Source organism: Cyphomyrmex costatus, unplaced genomic scaffold (genome assembly GCF_001594065.2).
Source record: "Cyphomyrmex costatus isolate MS0001 unplaced genomic scaffold, Ccosl1.0 scaffold302, whole genome shotgun sequence".
NCBI classification, from domain to species: domain Eukaryota; kingdom Metazoa; phylum Arthropoda; class Insecta; order Hymenoptera; family Formicidae; genus Cyphomyrmex; species Cyphomyrmex costatus.
The window spans coordinates 1,911,568-1,929,200 of NW_017277148.1; the positions used below are offsets into that span (position 1 = coordinate 1,911,568).

The 17,633-nt window shown below is 27.7% G+C and overlaps 1 protein-coding gene across 1 annotated transcript in view; it reads right to left on the reverse strand.

The window, feature by feature from the left end:
* Positions 1–1,211: 1,211 nt before the first annotated feature.
* The window catches only part of Tat (Tyrosine aminotransferase), a 19,291-nt gene continuing 2,869 nt past the window's right edge, over positions 1,212–17,633 (reverse strand). Inside the window, exons 2-11 of the mRNA XM_018542069.1 lie at positions 11,918–12,022; positions 11,490–11,557; positions 10,409–10,567; positions 7,652–7,843; positions 6,552–6,634; positions 4,098–4,167; positions 2,268–2,396; positions 2,111–2,194; positions 1,772–1,870; positions 1,212–1,372 (exon numbers count right to left, since the gene is read on the reverse strand). Of these exons, the coding sequence (XP_018397571.1) occupies positions 1,214–1,372; positions 1,772–1,870; positions 2,111–2,194; positions 2,268–2,396; positions 4,098–4,167; positions 6,552–6,634; positions 7,652–7,843; positions 10,409–10,567; positions 11,490–11,557; positions 11,918–12,022 (1,148 nt within the window). The 3' untranslated portion in view covers positions 1,212–1,213. The remainder of the gene's footprint in view (positions 1,373–1,771; positions 1,871–2,110; positions 2,195–2,267; positions 2,397–4,097; positions 4,168–6,551; positions 6,635–7,651; positions 7,844–10,408; positions 10,568–11,489; positions 11,558–11,917; positions 12,023–17,633) is intronic.

Genomic DNA, 17,633 nt, shown 5'->3' on the forward strand with positions numbered 1-17,633 from the left:
AATTGTGAAATGACGGCGTGCTATATCAATATATTCGTCATTTATATATTGCAAGAAGATAAAATATTTAGTGTAATTGAAAAATAAAAATATTTCTCGTGCAAAAAATCACGACGAGAGAAAGACAGAGACTGGGACCTTACTTGTGTACGACTTTTACGTTTATTTTTTTTGCGGCGTCTGGCATGCCGTTACGCACACAAGGCTAACGTGTAGCTATTCGTGCGGTGCAAGCTATTTTATTTATCCATTCATTATTCCTTGAAACGCATTTTATCATTCTTATAATTAGCAACCAATCCGTATAATTAATTTTTTGCCAGCTAAACTGGATTTTGAAAACAATATTTCAATATTTTTATTGTGCATTCTGATGAGATAAATTTAAATTTGTAAAAAATAAATAAATTACTTTTATGATAGTAAAAATTCGTTGTTAAAGCTTTCACAAGTATGCAAGAATTTTTTCTAATAGTTCTTTTATACAATATAAAACAATATAAAAATCTCCACTAAAGCTCAAAGATTCAAGTTGTTGATGGAAGATGTAAAATTTCACACGGCTAATAGAGAGTTAATCAATTTCTATGATCGCATAGCGCTTAGATCCGTTAATTTGTTAAACTTCCTTTTGAGATTTATACAGCGCGCTAATTTAGGAAATTTTAGAAATATTGAGCTTTAAACAAACGTGTTTTTTTTTTAATCTTTACTCTCGTTAAATTGAACTACTCACTCGTTGTATATACACTTATGACTACGTGTTATAGGTGTCTTCACAAATAAGTGTCATAAAAAAGCAATAACAAGAAATAAAGAACAAATTCAGAAAAATATCAAATTATAGCGAACAATGTCATAAGTCATTTATGCACGCATAAATTATTTCAAGTTATGATTTTAATATCACAATTCTATTGCTACATTTCATATCGCTCATCTTCACATTATTTATTGTAATATAAAGTTACGGATCTGTAAAAAAAAATTGTGTCATATATGTGCAAGATAAATTTTATATTAAATCTTAAATAAGTATTTAAAACATTATAGAGAAAATATATATATAGATATAAAATCTTTATTACATAATCACAAGACATTTACAAGCAAAGATATAAACACATAAAATAAAGATCCAATCCGCGGAAAATAATCAGCGGATTGATGCGAGTTAACATAATATTCTAATTTCTGTGTATTTACTCGTGTCTTAATACGGAATCTCGTTGACGAAATCGTTCTTTTTTGAGATCTTCTCTGTTTTACAATGATGTCTCTCGCAGAATTCTTGAATCCTCTGACAAGCTTCCTCGAGCATATCACTTGGCACGGTTATTATCAGTCTCATGTAAGAGTGATATTCGAAGCACTGGAGAGTCAAGATACAAAATACAAAAGATTAATAAGATTAAGTTCCTATTTAACTTTTTTTTAAATAGTAATTTTGTTTAAAGTAATTATCTTTTATGTTTGTGATAAACGATTTAAAAACTTTCAAATATATATATATATATATATATAAAATAATAAATTATTACAGAATCTGTCAAATTTTGCCGTTACATTAATTAATGAAAAGGATTATCCGGCACATTTTATTGCAACGTGTCGCTTTGATTTTTTGCAATATTTTCAATCAAAGAGATTAGCATTGAATACTCGTAAAATTGAATTTAAAAATCCGTGTTTTTACACGGATTTAAGTGATATAATTAAAAAATTTTAAATGGTCAATGAATTAATAATTTAAAATGTCAAAAATGCGAACCTGGCCGGGTAGGCAAAACACGGATTCTTCCATTAGCAGCCGTTGCACGAATTCCACATCGGAATTAAATTCCGAAAAGCACTGTAGATCGATGTAGACCTGGAAATCGATTCAATAATTTATAGCTCATAAATTGCAGTTAGTCCCACCTTACTGATGGTATTTGCATTAACGTATAAATAGCGGTCGTGCACCAACTAATTGTACGACCTATTTATCGGACGCTCGATTAGCATTTACGGTTTTAACCCGCGAGCTATACGGACTGTCAAACAATGCACTGTGATTCTTGAAATTATGCAAGGGTGTGGCTGGGCTAATTACAATAGGAATCATTACCATCATGTACATCGCTCCATCCGGCATTATCGGTTTCAATCCCGGAATTTTTATTATACAGTTGTATGCCAATTTAGAATGTGACTGTAACACCATAAATTAAAAAATTTTGTGAATTCATATTTTTAATGTTTTTTTTTTAATCACGTTAACTTACGTATAAGGTATTGATAACATCGTCGAAAAACTTTTGTGGCGTGTTCTGAAGTATCTTAGGCAAGGCGCCTTGAATAATAGTATTACTGCCAATTATTCGCTGGCTCAAACAATGTAAACCTTTGCGAATCTGAAAAACGAACAATTTAGGATTTGTTGAGCTATATTTTCTGTGTACAATTAATGAATGCAATGCAAGATACTATGCTTCTATCGTATTTAAATTTACACTAGATAGTTACGTTAAATCTGTGTTGTTTGTTAAAATTTACAATAGAATTTTTTTCTTATTTTATGTCATATAATATGAAAAATATTTATATAGAATTAGTTACCATAAAGTATATCTACTAAATAAAAATAAAACGACACAAAAATTTTTGATAAAATTTTACGTATTTAACAGATAAAAGGAGATAAATAGTGTCACAAATAATGTATTACTGGAAAAACAATGAAATCTATAAAATTAAAAAATTGTGTAAATAAATTTTTTAAAAGATTATATATCAAATCGTTTTGTGATCCGAATAAATGTAAAGATTTCGAACTCCGTGTTTATTATATCGAAATCAATGTAAATTTATTTTCAAAAATTTGTTAATATACTGGCAAAAAGTCTGGTTGCTTTAAGTGAAATTCTAGTTGAAAATGGATTCAATTCATAACTTTCAGGTTAAATCTATTATGATTCTAATTGAAATAACCATCAGAATTTTGATTGATACAATCAGAATCTTCTAGTTTGTTCATTTTTAACCAGAAATTTTTCTCAGTGATGATATTAGATTTCTCGTGAACTTCAAATACTGTGAAATATCGAAATGTGCTATACATTGACAGACTATTTGCCAGCTTGTCCAATACCTGCCCGTGGAAGAACATCATCAAACGATCGTACAATCAACCTTTTCTTTCAAAGTGTGACATGATAAAAATATACGATGAAATATATGGACAAATGTTGAAACAAATGACATTTTTTTATATTTTACTATAAAAAGAAATGATGTGAATCATTTGATTAAATTTTAGTCATGTTTTCAATAAGTTATGTTAGAAAATTATGTAGGGAAAGGAAGGTTTTGTTGAAGCATCTAAATATTTAACTATATGGTATACAGATTTGAAAGTAATTTTATTAGACTATCGAAATAATTATATAAAATGTTTGAACTGATGTCAAAACTTTTTGTAACATTACTCATCATGCGTAAGATATATTTCTACATAATTATTTTGATAATTCAATAAAATTATTTTCAAATCTATCTAGTTACAATTTTCAGCAAAAATTGTTTTTTCCATATAACAATGAAATTTTCTCCAATCAACTGTACTGCGTAGAATAGTTTTAATAATTTGTAGTACAGAAAAATTTAAGATAAATGACTTTGTATTATTGGATAAAATTTTTGCACAATATTTAAATAGTATATATATAGGTATATACAGCTTGTCGGTTAGTTTTTCTTATCGCAGAACTCTCTTGATTACTTATCTAAGACCACAACTTTGCAACTCTTGCAAAGTTATTAAAGAGCATAGAAATATATCCGATAGAGATGCGCGGCGCGGCGATTTAAAGTTAGTCCAAGACGATGCTTCAGCTGCAAGACGAGGAATTAAGGGCACGATCGGCCAAAGGGTCGATTGCCAAAGAGCCGAACTTTAATGGTGGAATAAAGTTTAATCAACGAAATTTAATCCAATCCGCAGTATGCGGTACCGAACTCGCCGAGACATGCTCGAGCCTCGTTACGGAAACAATACCGTCGGGGAAGCAATTATTTTCGGGCTGTCACGTATTGTACCACGATCGTTTACTCACCTCGGCTTCTAGCACGTTCTGACGATCATGGATTATTATCCAACCCATACGCCAACCTGGAACTAAAAATCTGCAAAGACAAGAGATATCAAAATAGGACTGTTGTTGAATTTCATTTTATACATTGTGTAAGAGAGTTTAACTTTGAGAGAAACTTTTACATTGAAGAAAAAGATTCTTAAAGAAAAGTAATATTGCTTTCTATACAAAAATAATTGAGGCATGCCATGGCAAAAAATATACGCACACACATCTTATAAGTACTATTTTTTAAATTTTTCAGGGGAAAAAGGAAAAATTAATTTTTTTTATTATATCACTTCTAAAATTCTACAAAAAAATTATTGTATACAAAGATATAAATAATCAGTCTTTTAAAAAATTTTTAATTTAGTAATTCTAATTTTTAAAAATCAATTTTATAAGTTAAAAATTTAAAACTTTATAAGTCCAAGTAAAAATGCAAGACAAAATACTCTATAGGTACGTTTAAATAAAAATACCAATTATACTTTTAACGTTTTAGTTGCACTATTTTCCTTCACTTATAGCAGTATTTTCTACACCAAATATTAGTGTAAAACACACAGCAGTTACGACTTATTCATATTATAAAAAGCATTTTGAGATAATTTTAGTACTTGCAACATTTTGCCATGGTACATCTCAATTAATTCAAAAATTATATTATTATAATAACAATTAATATAAAAATTATAAATTCTTATTTTTGATATTGACGAAAAACTAATTATTTATTTATTAGTATTTTAATTTGATTGTTGATTAAAAATTGTTTGCGGATGAAAGAACGAAATGGGCTTTTTGAATAAGCAATCTATGAGCAAAAGTTATCTTTATTGCGACATGCAATTTTACATGGTTTGTCACATGCGATGCGTATATCGTGCGATTACAAAAAGTTTAGTGTACATACATCACAAGTTTAATAAGCAATGAAAAATACATTCTTTACTCTCTTTCTAAGATAATTCTTTTATTTTTTATAATAAAAAGAAACTCAACAGAAATATGTTAATATATTATTCTTATCTGCATTAATCTTGTTATAAATATATATATATATATATATATATATGTATCAATAATAATACTACATTAAGAGAATATTTGTATATTTATTTTGCCTACTTAATACTTGCTTCTTCTTCTTCATTTCTCTTCTCAATTTGAGTATTCCTGTTAAATAAACAAAATCACTAAATGTCGTCGCACAATTCGCTTTAATCAATTTAAGCATTTTTACTTCTTTAAGAAGTCTCCCTATTTGAATACTTTTTATATTTCCTGTATATGCATAATAACAATAGCTATTAAAAAATTCTATAAGATGAAATAACAAATCCAAAACAGATTATGACATTTTATAATAAATATCATGTATAAAAGCTCTCTTCCGAAAAGATTAATTTTAAAATTGGTTTAAAAATATTTGTTTTAAGATATCACAACAATGTAACAATCATTAAATAATTATGTTATTAAATAATAATGTTGTAATGTATCATTCATTTATTCATTAATTTACTTTTATCGTTTATTTCATATTTTTTTATCGCATATTTGCGTGTATCGTGTACATCTTTGAATTTTACATGAGAAACGTGATTCACAGTGCTTGATACCAAAAAGTACCACGCTGCGAAATCTGCGGCGTGTAAAATACACTGTGCAATGAAAGACCAACAAGCTGCAGAAACTCATTTACAACTGGTATGACGAACGGTCGTAAATTAGGTTGCGTTTCAAATCTGATACCGTTAAAATAATGGAGGCATAATCGCGAAACTTCGGAATATCCGATCCTTCGGCTTTGATCGCGACGTTTTATTCACGCTCAATCAACCTCTCGTCCTATTTTCGAAAAAATCGAGCGAAAAATTTTACAGCGGAGCGCTTTCGTTCCAAGGATTCCTTCCGTCAACTTCACGAATCGCTAGTTTCGCTCCATACTTTTCGCGATGAAAGATAATAGAAGGTAACGTACTGAAAATAACTGAAAACCCGATGTACGAAAAGTTGTCGGTGCTGCATTTTCCAAATTATTTTGAAACTATTATCATCGCGTTTATAATGTAAGAAATAATTATTAAAACTATTTTCTTATTATTTTCCTGAACATAATCGTTACTATTGTATAAGCATTATCTGATTTTTTTATTTTAATGCTTATAAGCATTTTTAGAACATTAAAAACACAGGAACTTGTTTTACGCTGTTTTCACTCTTTGGCTCTTGAAAAAAAAAACCTTTTAATATAACGTGATATTTTGTTTTAAAGGATGGATTAGTTACGAACCGTCTTATTTAATATATGCAAGAAACATACGTTACGCGAATGAAAATTTGTGGAATGTTATAGAAAATTTTGTGCTTGTATTCTAGCATCGAAATATCAGGAGTTTTATAATCATTTTACACGTCCCGACATACCTTTTAGTCAGCCCGCTGCACGACAAAATAGGAACTTCGGTCGATAGAGACGCTAACGAGTGGAAAGTCCGTCCTGGAAATACCTGAAAACAGTGGTGAGGCGAAAAATGTATTTGCGCATAATATATGTTTTGCCTGCATGCAAAGGCATATGACACAATATAATGCAAAAAGCGTGACAGTCGTGTTATTTCGTCTTATGAAATTTTTCAAAATATGTAGTTATTGTCATTATGCATAATACAGTGAATGTAAAAAGTATTTACAGGAAAGACTTCTTAAAGAAACCTTGTTTTTTTAAAGTAAACATGAATTAGCAATTTATTAACAAAAAATAAAGTGGATTGTTTCTTTCAAAATTATTTTACTTAAATTAATGTGTAATTAAAAAGATGTGTAATAATAATTAAAATATATTATCTTAATAATGAGCGGAAATAAAAATTTGTTTAAACACACAATAGGTATTTATACAGTCGAAAAAAATTTCTGAAATCACAAATGATTGTTTTCGCACAACTCTTTTGTTTATATTAAAACAGAACGTATTCATTGTTAATGAATTATTAATTAATGTGTATTTTTTACAAAAACTTTTTATAAAAAAATATCCTGTGTACGTACAAATATTTTTTGCATTTATCGTATAATTGGATATAATATTTTAATACTCCCAAAGATTTATAAAAATTTATTTGTTAAATTCTCTTTTATGAACAATTGTATTTATACATATTATTAATATAATTTTTTAAATACAAAAATAAAATTCGTTTATTGATAATATTGAAATAGAAAGACATTGTTAAAAATACATAATTAGTATAATTTATTTCTTTATAATTGTACTTTTTTTCTTACTATAAAATATTTTATCACTATCAAATTAGCTAAACATCTCGTACGTGCTAAAAACAAAAAATCTTTTTAATCTGTTAATAAAGTGCACTACGCGAATTCGGGATTGCATCGTGCATATTTTGAACTAATTCCGTACCCCCTTCAAATAGAACAAGCGCGATACGTGCTTTATTTGTTCCGCAAATGAAACGATTTGTCACTTGATACTTGGGTGGTAAGCGTAATACTCGGGCACGTACCATATGCTCGTAAATCTCATCGGCTATAATGGGTACGTAGTAATGAGCGGCGATGTCGAGAATGTCAAGTATATGGTTGCGGCTGAATACCGAGCCACAAGGATTCGAAGGATTGTTTATAATAATTGCCGCCGTCGACTCGTCGATTTGCTCCTTCAGGTCGTCCAGATCGATTTCCCAACCATGCTCCGGCTAAAAATGATTAATATTAATAGAATGCATTTACGAGAAGTCCTCTCAATCTTGATTTCTCTTTGTCCTTTCCCTCTATATCGCGTAATATTGTATTTTAAAGCTGCTTAAAACCCATGCGCTTGCTCTCGATTATGAGTTCTTGAATAATTCTCTCTGATCCCTTGACAGACAAAATTTTAATATGACAAATATATTTCTACTCTTTTTTTTTAAAGTCTCATAAAATCTGTGTAAAAATGTTTTTCTTCTTTAACAGAATTTTTATTTAAGAGATTGACTATATATTATATATATGAATAATATTTAAAACTAAATACTAAAACGCCATGAAAAACAATTTCATTGTGGAAAGATCAATAAACCTGTTCACGTTTGTGATTAAAAAATCATAATGGGCATTATATATAACAGTCAAATAATACAATTTAATACGTATATTACGTTCTAACAAGTGAATAAATACCCTTATATATTTATTTTTTACTAAATTTTATAATTATGTTTACTCTTTAAATTTAATTGCACAATATTCAATAATATAATTTTTATAAATGTGTATATTTTTTAATGATTTTTCAACTTGGATATGAATTTATTAAACAGATTTACAAAAACTTATTTGTTTTATAATTAAAATGTTACTTGGCAGTTAAAAGCATAGTGCTGAAACAATTTCCATCTATACGTCAGCATTTTTCTGTAAAATTATATATCAAAAATAAAACAATTTATATATATATATATATAATACCAAAATAATTTTTATATATATTTTCATTTAAACCTTTTAAATAGAATAATTTTAAAAGAACATTTTTAATAAAAAGAGAGATAAAGAAAGGCAGAGAAAAATATTTGCATCAAAAACGATAAAACATGCAGCAGTAAAAGCAGACATTTACATGGATTTTACAAAATCCATTGTAAAATTTATTGTTTATAAATAAATTCATATTTACGTGATTGGTTTGTAGGTATATAATATAAAAGCACATAAGCAATGTATCAGGATTTACAAATTTCTTGTATATTCCATCTTATGCATAATTAAAGCTACGTGGTTATAATTACTTTTTAAACATAAAATAGTTTATAACATCGCGCAAAGAGAAGAGTGAGACGTTAAAACTCGCCAAGCAAAGCTGAAAAGAGAGGAAACTACCTCATTAGCACTTCGGTTTGAAGATCTTCGAGTGAAAGCACTGATTTATCGTGTAAATAGCAATGGGTGATTTAAATATGATTTCGTGCTGTATAAAGTCATTATGCAACATGACGACTTTAATTGACTTAAATTAAATGCTTTGTAAATAAAAAGTAACTCTTTGTAAAATTTAAAATCAATATAATTATACGAATTAAATTGCAAAATTAGTTAAATTGAGAATTAAACATATCTGAAAAGTTAAAAAAAATTGTCTCTTGTACAACAAAATTTTGTTAATTATAGAAATAAAAGCTTTATGCTTTAAAAATATTAAAATTATGAATATAAATTTGTTTTTTATACACACATATGTTAAGGGTGTAAAAATATTTCTGCGCTATTACACAATTTAATAAAACTGTAAACATTTGCGACAAAGTATTATTTTAATTAATTTATCAATAAAATGCTTTAAAAAATTGTTTTTTTTTTAATTTATTGCATAAAAATTAAAAATGCAAGCAATGTTTATAAATTGACGTTATATTATTGTTTTACGTTAAAGTCGTGTAAAACCTTGCATAGTCGTAAATTTTGAAAAAGTAGAAAAGTAATAATACTTTCTGGCATATATAAAATAATATCTGTAATTGACGCTGTATTAAGATTTCATTCTCATGCACACTAAATAAACGAAATATTATGCACCTTCATTGTTTTCCGTATAAATGAATGCATTCACGCCCTAGGTGGTTAATAAATTTAAAGATATTAACGAAATGGTATATTTTTGCATATAAAGTTGCGTATTAAGCCCGACTGTACTACTTGAAGTGCGTTTTGTAATAACGCGTAACTTAAGAAATATAGCAGACGGTGTTATGCACGTTTCTTATTAATGACGATGCAACACGGTAGCACGTATTGTACTACCTCTCTTTTACAAGTGCGATTTTTACAAAATAACCACTACGCTGCAATACCTATCAATTTTACGCTTACGTTATTACGATAATATGAAGCTGATCTGTCGCACTATTCATTGTCAAACACATGGTATTAAGTAAATATATAATAAATTAAAAAATATCAATAATTTCAGATATTAATATTTATAGATGGAACGTGTGTAGATCAATATAATATTTTGAAAAGAAGTTCCCACATTTAAAATATCAAATTTTTATATTTCTGTAAAAAAAAATGTTCTCACCACTTGTTTCCAACCATTCTTTTTATGGGTTGTTTTAGGTGCTTAAAAAAAGAAATTCATGAAAAACGAAACTCTGATCTTTATTTGTATAATCTTCGAGTCATCGCGAGAATAGTTGCTAAAATTTAATTTACGTATACATTTAACAGAAATTAAATCTCTCTCTCTTTCTCTCATTTCTTTTTTCGATAAGAATACTCACACATAAATTGTACGTTTTGACCGTAATACCGAGGCCCTCCGCCAGCGTTCGATAGAGGGGAAAACCAGGACGTGGAATTAGGATGTTTTGACCTTCTCGAGCTAAAACCGTAATACACAAGTCGAGTGCGCAAGAACATCCACTGCACAGAATTACGTCCTGCAAATATAGAAATACAAAATATTTTATTTCCGCGTGCTTTACTTTTATTCGTGTTATATTAAATGTACAATGGAAACGAAAAGTAATATTTTTAAAGTAAAATATTTTTATATTTCCACAGGCTTCAGTATATTTTTATATAGATTTACTGGATATGATAAAAATATTCTAGCATTTTAATATTGAAATATAAAAAATACATCTACATGATTAATCAAGTAAAAATTGATAAATTATTTGTTACAAGAATTTATACCTACAGGTATATAAATTTTATATTTACATGCTGAGTGTAATTGCATATGGAGATATTGAAGAATATGATTGAAAATGTTTTAAGGAAAAAAAATAAAATTATATTTTTCTATAGTAAATATTTTAATTTTTGCTATTGTTATTCAATGAAGACTTTATAATAATATTTAATATTTATATAATTTAATATATCTGTTTATAAATAATACAATAAATCATTTGCAAAAACTTGGAGACTTGTTTATTCGTTAACTGCATTATTTATTATACTATATAATAGCATTTGACTGCTACATTTCTTTTTCTATCTGTGATTTTCGCTGCATAAAAATTCGCAACATCAAGTTAATTAACTATCTTCATACTACTCAAAATATGCAATCAACCATGTCGTCCCCTTATAAAACCCATGTCGCTTTCCTGTCTCATAGCGCGAAGGCGGAAAAAGAAATTTACGATTGTTATTAATATTAAAACACAACTTCGGCAAAATTTGACTTTTCGCAGTTTCTATTGAATAAATAATTAACAATATTGTTGTTGAATAAATAAAATATGGTTTAAACACGTGATAAGAAATTTCAGTGTCACTGATTTTAAATTTGCTCTCGATACATGTTGGACCTACGACATTTTATATAATATAAGTATGTGATCATCCTACCTTGGAATTGACTTTCACATATTCGTTCGAGCTGTACTCAGCTACGGCTTCTCGTGCCATTTCATGACCTGTAGAATAAATAATTAATTTTTTATGTTGCCGAATAAATATAATTATTATTATTGCAAGCTATGCAATGAAAATATTTGTTTATTAATAGTTTATTAATAATTAATCGTACAAGACGTATTGCGTCAACCTATATAATGAATAATGCGGTAATTATTTCAATATTATTTAAATTCATAATTGCTTAGAAAATTGGTAATGTAATAGTATGTATGTACATGAAAAAATATCAAAATTTGAATTTTTCTATTATTTCTATCGTATTCGAAAAATTTTCCTATGAACTAAACAAAATTATTTAGAATTTAAAAGACCTTCACAGAAAACGATATACATTTAAAGACCTTATTAAAAATTACCTATACTCGGTGCGTATCCATTGTATAATTGCGAAGTGACGCTGTTTTGAACAGCTTCGATCACTTCCTCTGGTGGAATTAAATTGCCGAAAGTTGTAGGATCGCCTTAAAACAGAACGTAAGCTTCTATAAATATAATATAAATCTGATCCTTCGTCAAACATTCACCACTGTATAGTTTCGCGTAAACACCTAATTACACGTATACTATGTTGTTATAATTGATTACTGGATTCAACTTGGATAACATAGGAAAACGCCAATTTACAGACGTGCTGTCAAAGCGCCACGGAACACCGTGCAGTTCGCATTCTGGATATAATTGAAATTAATTAATTGTTTCCCGGAGGCTATCCGTCGTAGTCAATCCTTGTTGCGCCATTTCTGTTGCAAGGCAACAGTGCGACGACGAAATAAAATCCGAGCTCTGCGAATGCCACGAAATTTATGTAATTACAACTTCGCCATTGTTAATCGGGAAGGATTGTATTTCGGTGGCGTTGAAGTTAATATTTTCCAATTATATTTTACATTCCTATTGTAGCAAATGTCAATAAGTATATATATACAACTCTTATTCTAGTTCTTTTTTTTCGAGGTCTTATTTATTAATTAATTATATTATTTTTTATTAATTCATACAGATATATTACTTCAAATTATATGAAGAAATGCGTATAGAGTTTTATTTGACATAATTTTACAGTTATAGGGAAAAAAGCAATTAACAAGGAAATAAAATAATCCAATAAAATCTATATATTACCAAGAATAAATATATGCGTATTTTAATCTTTTTATTAGTTTTATTAATATTTTATTAATATATTTTTTACTATAACTTTTATATATTATTTTTTTGTATCTTTAATATTATAGCATATTTTAAAGTTTAGTATTAATAAAAATTTATATGTACGTTTTTTTTTTATATAACTATGCAACGAAAAGTAGTGCGCTAGCAATATCTTTTTAAAATAAATTTTGTTCTAAAATTTAATATATACATCTCTTTTGAGTAAAGAAATGTAAGTCACATTTTTTTAATTTACATAATCCTCTTCACATAATTAATTTAATTTATCAACGATCAAAGATTTTAATATCACTAATTAATAATTATAAAATATATAAACCTGTTTCAAAATATTTTTAAAAGTCAAATACTGATGAAACTTTATTGAGACATGCGAGACATATACACAGTGTATCCCAAAATTTGCGTACACGGAATATCAGTGCGATTTCGTGCTTAAAAAAAACAACCTTTTTCCTAGACAAAGTTGTGTCCGAGCAGTAATTTTGAAACGCGAGCTATAATGAATGAAAGCTCTAAGTTACGTATGAAGGTATCAGAAGTGGCACAAATTCTAGGATATTTTGTACATGCGTTGCGTTTAGTATACTGTATCTTAACATGGAACATTATCAAAAAAAGGCTTTTATGTTTATTAAATTTTTCTTAGAATTTTTAATTTTTTTATTGAATATAATTCAAAATATTTTTATTATCCTATTGTTATGTTAAACTCTTTATTTTTTATCTATAGAAACCAAAGGAATCTATATGAAAATTTGTATGTCACTGTTATTCTATTTTCAATGCTGTAATCTTCAAATTGCATACGTGTAGAACAAAAGAAAGCTCTTGAAAATGTATACAACCGTTGGCACATCCGGTTGGGATTTGTGTATCGAAATATATTTAGATTAGCGTACTCGTATGTCAGTTCTATTCTATTCCACTATAAAATTTGTTGAGGACGTTTTTCCGATATATTCTGACACATCCGCATTCTGTGCTACTCGTGTTATACAAATGTTAAGGGGACTCACGCGTCACTAGCATCGCCTTTTAACTTTTCACCGCGCTTTTAAAACTTCTCTGGATAGTTAAAATCGCGTGTCCCAGCAGAGAAGATGTTTAAGAAACTTTTTGAAAAATTAAGGAAGTTAAAAAAACTGAAGAGAACAAAAATGTGCGATATTAATTCTCGCAGACAAACATTCTCGGTGCTTCAGTTTTACGTGCGTATTCAGTCAGACCGACTTCACAACCTTTTTCATCTCTGTTGTCAGTTTCCGCAAATAAAGTTTCTGATTAAAGAGAACATATCACTCTTCTATTTTTTTCAAAAATAGTGTAACTCCAAAAATTAAATTTCTAGAAAGGAGAAAATTCTATTTTTCAATTTGACAGAAAATTATTGCAGCGCTGATCAAATAATATCAACAAAAAGAATAAAAACTTTGCATAAATATTTATTATTGTTTGATCAGTATATGTTTAAAATTTGATTTAATTCTTACACATTATTTCTTTATTATTAAATTAACAAATAAGTATTACAAAACACAATTTTACACAAAGATAAAGATTAACAAAAAAAAACTTTTAAACCAATAAGAGAATTGTGCTAAAATTTTACATAGATATTCAGTTGCAATAATAAAGGGGAATCAATGAAATTTTTATATTTTTGGCAATATTTTGAGATGTGACATATACATTGTTAACATAATTAAATGTCACTTTTGTCATTTTTATAATCTTCAAAAATATCTTTTCGAGTTGCGAAGATTTTAACGATTTTTGATGAAATTATATTGATGTATACTTTTGATGATTGACAGGATAATGTTTACTTAGCTCATTCACGATAAATATTAGTAATATAAAAATCACGTTTTTTGAGTTGTGTAAATTTTAAAATGAGAAGGTGATGTTTTTACTAATTTAATTTATAATATGTCTTTTAATATTTTATTAAATATTATACCATTATAAATATCACTTTTTTTCTAAAAAGCGCGTAACTTGAAATCAAAATTTCAATAATGTGCAAAATTTTTTTTAAGCCTACTGATCACGAAGAAAACAATGTGGTTGGTCTACACAAAAATCTGGTGATGCCAACTAGATTAGATAATAAATTACAGAAAAACTATGTCGTGCTTGAACCACAGTACAATAGTTGAATGACGTGTTGCAGCAATGTATCTGGTTGCTGAAATCAAATTGTTTCTTGAACATTTAATCACGAATGTTTTAATGGCAACTGCATTATTTAATTGGTTCAGACAAATTATGTTAATACAGTGTAAAGACTAATTTAGTTACTACCGCTGTTATTAACGAAACGGAAAGCCAAAAATATATATTATACTTTATGTAACTTTTCACGACACCAATGCAATGTACGATACGTTTGGAACTATGTTGTAAGCCGCTTTGCATCTGCAAATTCTATAAAACACATACTCCTTGAACTACACACACAGTTAAATACCTGTGTATGCATGCTTATACATTCTACGTATGTTTACAATGAAATATAAAATTAGAAATAAATAATTCAATACAAAAACTCTTTTTGTCAACAATAATATATATATATATATATATATATATATATACATATATATACACACAATAAAAAGGGAATGTAAGAGTATATTTTTTTTATAATAAAACATTATAACTATTTACATTAAAGATTGAAGGAAATATAATTAGATATAAAATTTGAAAAAAGATTACATATTATATTGCGTTGTATGTGGTTTGGTGAGCGTTTCATGAAGAACCCGAAAGCGCTTGCAAACGATTAGAAGATCGAATATAGATAATTTGTCGATGTTCTAGTGGACAATAAATTTTAGTAAAAAAAATTTTTTTATAAGCAGGCAATATCGTCATTCTGATAAAAAAAACTCACCCAGTGACATGTATAACACATATAATCTTTTTTTTTTCGATTATATTGTATATCTAATTATATTTCTTATCTTTAATGTGAATCATATATTATAACGTTTCATTATAAAAAAAAATTGACTCTTACATTCCTTTTTATTGTTTATATTGTTATTAAAAGAGCCCTTGTATTGAATTGTTTACATCAAAGTAAATAAATCAACTATATACATTCCTATCACATAGAGATAACTGGAATGACGTACAACTATAACATATATTGATCATAAATAAATATTAATTATATGATTTATATCTTTTTTTCGTGAATAGCTAACATTTTTTTGAAAAGCTTTTATTAGTTACTTTCATAAAAACTAATATAAAAAAAGTTACGTAACCGAATATGTACGAAAAATGTTACATTTAACGCTCGTCGGTATTTATAATTATTTATTGACTTAATCTCCAGCAATTTTAAAAGCATCATTTTTTTTTAAAGATAAGTTAAAGTGCCATAGAAATTGGATCAGACCAAGTACATCGCGATTGTTTCACTGCCTCGGAAACTGTTATTCGATAAACCTTTGAAAAAGTTATTCCCTCTAGAAATACACGAAAAGTCGGCAAACGAAATATTCTCTGTCCTGCATCGCGTATATGCGTACCAATATTTTTTAGAATAAACTGCATGGTAAGTTTTAATATTTTTGAACGAGAAGGATGAACGGAAGCAAAAGTTAGCTCGCATTTTTAATTAAATTATTCAAAAATTAACACAATGAAATGTATAATAAATATTAATATGAATATAAAAATTTATGTCCTAAATATATAAATTCCGTAATAACAGTATAAAAGACAAAGAACATAATTATTGACACAGGTTACATTTGTATAAATGTAATTATATACTAGTCTAATTATCATTAAATTCTTGTAGTATCTTTTATAAATATTTAGAATCAATACTTTCCCCTGAAATTTTTCCTTCTTGACTGAAAGATAATTACGTGTCATAATATTTATTTTTAGGTTTGAAATCTTTTTTATTATTTATACAAATGTAATCTGTCTCAATAATTATGTTGTTTATCTCTTACTTATGTAATAATACATAAAAGATAAAATAGCATATAAATGTAAGCTTATTTCTTATGCATTATAATCTATAAAATAATTTATATAAACATGTGTGAAAGTTTACTGCAAATGCGTGTGAAAATACGTTAAATATAAATAAACAGGTTATTAATTACTGACATTTATTTATGAAACCCAATAAAATAATTATATTAAATATTAAATCTTATAGAATCGTACATGTGAAAAACACAACCAATGAAGGCAAATAATTATCAAGTAACTGTCAAAAGCCGATGCAAGCCAACACAGGTTATCCGTGTGTAAATTTTCATATATTTTAAAAATAATAGATTATAGGCGTTTGAAACCCTTTCGTTTGGGTCCTCTTCAGTGCATGATTAAATATGACGTTGAATGAATTAAATGTATGTGTATACAAGTTCTTACAGTCTTATTGTTATACTATATCAAGAGACACGGTAATGTCTCGCGCCAAGTAAACGCGAAGCGCGAGACCGCACGTGTATCTTTACGCGAGTCGATGAGTTCCGTGTACCCGAGATTACCGGATCTCACAATTAATGGCTAAATTTATCAATTTTTAAATATTCTTAATTTAGTTTTATTGTTTAAATTATATTATAAATATGTTTTTATTGTCTACGTACCCTACGAAGGAAGATATCTCGATGTGGAGTTGAAATGTCAAAAATTTTAACATCGGAAATGTTGTCCGTTTCACGTTTTAAACACAGACGGCGTTTTGTCGAAAAACTGTTGTCCGTTTCACGTTTTAAACGGCAGACGGCGCTTGCTAGCATATTTTATTTTATATCGATTAGCTGTCAACGTAATGACATTAGATAGATAAAAATCAGCGATGGCAAAGGAGGATTTTTGTATCCTGTTAAAGCAGTCAATGTCTTGAAAGCT